The sequence below is a fragment of the Primulina huaijiensis genome, chromosome 16 (assembly GCF_012295235.1).
Source record: "Primulina huaijiensis isolate GDHJ02 chromosome 16, ASM1229523v2, whole genome shotgun sequence".
NCBI classification, from domain to species: Eukaryota; Viridiplantae; Streptophyta; class Magnoliopsida; order Lamiales; family Gesneriaceae; genus Primulina; species Primulina huaijiensis.
Window position 1 is genome coordinate 13,459,180 of NC_133321.1, and position 5,090 is coordinate 13,464,269.

Below are 5,090 nucleotides of genomic sequence, written 5' to 3' on the forward strand. Positions count from 1 at the left end.
CACCAGCACCTGGCGGAGCAGGCGGCGGAAGTACCGTACCGGAAATCGAGAGAATCTCGAAACGGCCTTGAAGCGTCACCACACTCCCCGCCGGAGATGCTGGCTGGCGCAGGGTCACATTAGACACTGTCCCACTGCCGCTGAGGATGCAAACCCCACGCCCCCTTTTTCTGGCATAAACAGACACGCTCTCCACAACGTCGTTGCCAGTCGAGACTTCCAGAACGTGGGACCGGAGAGCATTGGGGCTATCACGCGTGACGAACACAGGAGGCTTGGGCTTGTTCTTGGAACCAGGCGGCCTGCCGCGAGGGCGGCGGTTGACGGTGGGAGTACCCCCGGAGCTAGTGGTGACCACAGCGTCCGGATATTTTTCAGGCGAAGAGGGTTGGATTTCCGAAGCAAGATTTTGCTGAGAAGGGTTTTGGTGCAGGTGGAGATCTGGGGCCAAGAGATGATGCTCGTAATTACCCGCCATTAATCCCACATCTGTAGTCCTCTCCCACCAATTGTTTGCCAGCTCTGAATCTTTCTATCTTTCACCAGAGATCAAATTGAACACGGAATTGAAAACGTAACCCTTTGTGCTGTTTCCGCACTCTACTTATCAGACAAGAACAGAAGATGGGATGAACTTATTACATCAGAGCAGAAGCGAAAGGGGCATCGAACAAAAGATCCAAAGTGGAGAAAGCAAGTACTATTGACTAGAATCCAAGAACTGATTAGACAGCATCAGTTACAGTACTATTTCTATAATAGCTACTAAATCTCAACGCTGCTTCGTAAAGGATCAAATTCCACTCCCCACTTGCGCAACAAGCTTCAAACACAATAAAAAAAATCTCACTTCAAATCCCTCCCATTATACAATGAACCTTGTTTTATCTTTTTTATCCTGGATGCTCTAACAGATCCAGCAGAAAACTACCGTAGCTTCGATCTTTCTTCAAAATATACCGACACCAAGAGGAAAATCTAACTAGCTGGGCCTGCAGAAGCTACATATATTAGTGATTAAGATGGTGAAGTTTCTTGAATTTGGTAATAAATGAAGAGACAAAGAAAAAGGAGCCGGAAGAACGATATATTCTCAGCTGACGGTGGTGAAATGCCCTAGGAGGTGGAGATTAAGGAGAAGCAATGAACAAAAACAAAGTAACAACAAAATAAAAAATGAAGATAATTTGAGGTGAGAATGCAAGGGATTTCCACTTTATATATATATTAAAAAAAATAAAATTTTCTTAAGAAATCTATTCACAATATTTAATTTTCTCTCAGATTGAGTCTCACTTTATATTAATTTATATAGATTTGACCATTTTATTATTAAAAAAATATATCGTTAATTATTTTCATATGATTAAACAAATATATATATATATATATAAATAATTAGTTGCTAATATCATTTCCAGTCATTTCAACTATTTAAAAAATTGTTAATATTCTTCTCAGATAATTAAACAGTTTTTTCTTTTTTAGAAATATAAAACTAGTTTCTGCATCGAACTAAAAAATATTTTTAACTCCAAATTTTTACCCGTTGATTTACATCTAAAAATAAAGAAAGTTCATTTTTTTTCCAAAAGCATATATTCCTTCCCTCAATATATTTAGATTTATATATTTTTTCAAAAAATAAAAAATACAAAGAAAATTATTATTTAACTCTTGTTTTATGAGTTTTTTTAATATAATATAAATTTTTTTAGAAAAGTAAGTAAGTATTTAATGAATAAGACTAAATTGACAAAAAAAAATAGAGAAAATATTATTAAATATAATACAGATAATTACACATACTTGGGTCAGATAAAAAAAAATATGATTTTTATATTTGAGACAGATGGACAAAAGAAACGCATGAAATAAGGAAGAATCGACAAGTATTACTGAATCAAGAACATGATATTTTTTGTTAGAATTAATGCAAACCACAGTGAAGCTAGCTAGGACCCAAATCAAAAACATTATATTTTGTCTATGGAAATTTGCATGTTTTATTTGGTCTTGTTGTATATCAATCTATAGTCTTAATTAATTACTTTATAATTTTTTTCCATTTCAGTCTTTTTTTTTTTTTATCGAACTACTGTCATATCATCCAAAATACATGACACCAAAAAAAACGATGTTTCATGGGAAAAAAAAACTTATGTAAGATATTGGAGTATTTACTTAATTTAACATGTAAGCGTCACTTACCTGAAACAAGACTTATTTCGAAAGTGCCGGTGACTTGCAAGTTAGGTTAGGTTCCAACTTCAATCTTGCACACATATACTGAAGAAATACATGCCTACAAATTCTGACTTAGTTCACACTTGGAAATAATTCCATCGTGCCTGTTTCCTTACGCCACCAACTTTTACACAAAAATACAAATGCTGATAACTATATCTAATCCTTTTTATTCATGTAATTTGGGTCAAAATTCATCCGGAAGCTCAAATTGAATCACCAAACTAGGTGCACAAGATCAAATTAAATAATAGAGATGCCAAAATGATTTATGCCCTTCAAGCTGTCCCATCCCCGTAAAAACTTGTGTGAGACGGTCTCACAGGTCGTATTTTGTGAGACATATCTCTTATTTGGGTCATCCATGAAAAACTTTTACTTTTTATGTTAAGAGTATTACTTTTCATTGTGAATATCGATAGGGTTGACCCGTCTCACAGATAAAGATTCATGAGACCGTCACACAAGAGACCTACTCTAACATAAAATATGTGAGTTGAATTGGTAATTTTTCGATCCACCAAATAGGCTGGTATTCAAAAGGGTTGATTTAAACAATATTTCAAGTATGTTTTGCATTGTTTAGGTTAAAACATGAGTTTTAAGGAAAAGCAACTCATTGTGAATTTAGGTTTTTATCATACTGTTGTATTTGCAACATTTTTGAAAAACTTTATCAAGATATACAATATTATTTCTATTTCAAATCCTTTGAAATTGACGATCGGCCGTGGTTAATCTTATTTATAATTTAAGATGTTTCCATCGTTGATTTGTTTGGACCAAATACCCGAGGCATTTGTCTCATATTTCTTCTAAGATCTTATTCTTAACAAAATTTATAATTACTTAAAAAGTAAAATTAAACATAAGTAATTAAGAATACAGATTATTTATTATATATGTATATATGGTAGATGAGGTAAATTTGTTTAAAATCCCCATACAAAAACTTAAATTTGTATTCAGTCTCTGTCAGAAAAATTGTGTGTTTGTACTCACTAATTCACAACAAATATGTGTTTGCATTTTCTGAGCTCACGTGTTTTTTATCTGATAAAAATCGCTACAAAACATTAAAAATATTGTACTAATATATGATATTTGAGTATCAAATGTTTCATATCTGATACTGATATATGATTTTGGAGTATTCAAACATGTATAACAAATATTGATATTAATGACACATTTTTCTTTCCGATGACAAAATGATACAAAACATTAAAATATGGTATTAATATATGATATCTGAGTACCAACTATTTCATATATGATACTATATAATTTTTGAATATATAAACATGTGTATCAGATGTTGATATTAATAAAGTTGTTTTTATTTTATGCTCAAAATATTATATGTTATATCATATCTAAAATTATTAATACACATATATCATATATTAGTAATGCATTTTCAATTTTTGTGTCGATTTTCATCCGAAAATACTCAATAATACCAATATTTGATATATATGTTTGAGTATTTAAAAATCATATATTAGTATCAGATCTGAAATAATTTATACTCAAATATCATAATTAATATCAGAATTTTTTGTATTTTGTATTGATTTTTATTTTTAAAAAAATAAACGTGTGAGTCTAGAGAGATCAAACACATATTTTTTAATACCCAAATGTATTTTTTAAAGTTTTTTTTAGTAATTTACCGTGACAGATGGGCTAACGGTAGTTTGTCCCATCCCACCACAAATAATAAATAATGCGGGCAAAGATGTAACACGCTATGGGACCACGTGGACATTGTCAGTACGTCGGAACTTGATCCAAAAAGACTAAAACCTATCTTTCTTTTCTTTTTCTTTTTTATTTTTCTTTTATCTATATATTTACAATTTAAAAAAATAACTAATAAATAAATAAATCATTATCTTATCTGTTATTCATTATTTTAACTNATCAGTTTATAAATTAGATATTTTAGTGATTGGAACGTGTTGGATTTGACAATAAATTATAATTGATGTGTTCGAAAGAGAATTTGATACATATGCTTTCAAAAAACAATAAATATTTGATGGATATAATATAATATATGGGTTTTTATTTATATTACATAGTACTGTATAACTGCTATATAAATCTAAACATTTTTTAAAAAATAAAATTATACTAAATTAACCCTATCAAGATTTTGTAGTTGGATCATAAATTTATTGAATGGAATTAAATTTACTCTATTTTAGCCGCATTCTCTACAAAATATCTAACTAATTATTTGAAAAAAAAATTTCAAATTTAATTAATATTGTATAGTATATATATAAGAATGATATATTATTCAAAAAATCGAGTAAAAAAAAATAAATAAAAGTTATTCACACTGAATTGGTAACTAATACTTTTATACATCTATAGTCTGTAGATGTATATGTAAAGTCTTTTTGAACCGGAATTCTTGCCTAAACCCAAACAATGGCTTTCCCCACTCAATTATTAATTCAAATTAGTATTTCACATGTGCAATGCATGAAGTATTATTTCATGTAATTAATGATTAAATTAATAATTATTAGTGTCTGAATAATTATTTAAAAGTATTGATATAATATAATTAATATATTTAAAATATAAAAATTATTGTATCAGAATATTTATGTTTTTTGATATAACACTCAAATGATGATAAAAATATTTTGTCGTTAAATTGACTTATTTATCTTGGTCAAGTGAAACTGCTATTAATAAAAACAATAAAAAATATTTTAAAAAATCATATATTATTTTATTTATCAAAATTTTAAACAATAAATTAAATTTTTTAAAAATTCAAATTTTTTGTCATTTATTAGATGAATAAATTTTTATTAAAAAAT

At 29.2% G+C, this 5,090-nt stretch overlaps 1 protein-coding gene across 1 annotated transcript in view; it reads right to left on the reverse strand.

The window, feature by feature from the left end:
- LOC140961036 (AT-hook motif nuclear-localized protein 27-like) overlaps positions 1 to 1,186 on the reverse strand; it is a 2,933-nt gene extending 1,747 nt beyond the window's left edge. Inside the window, exon 1 of the mRNA XM_073419360.1 lies at positions 4 to 1,186. Within this exon, the coding sequence (XP_073275461.1) occupies positions 4 to 478 (475 nt within the window). The 5' untranslated portion in view covers positions 479 to 1,186. The remainder of the gene's footprint in view (positions 1 to 3) is intronic.
- Between the last annotated feature and the right edge of the window lie 3,904 nt (positions 1,187 to 5,090).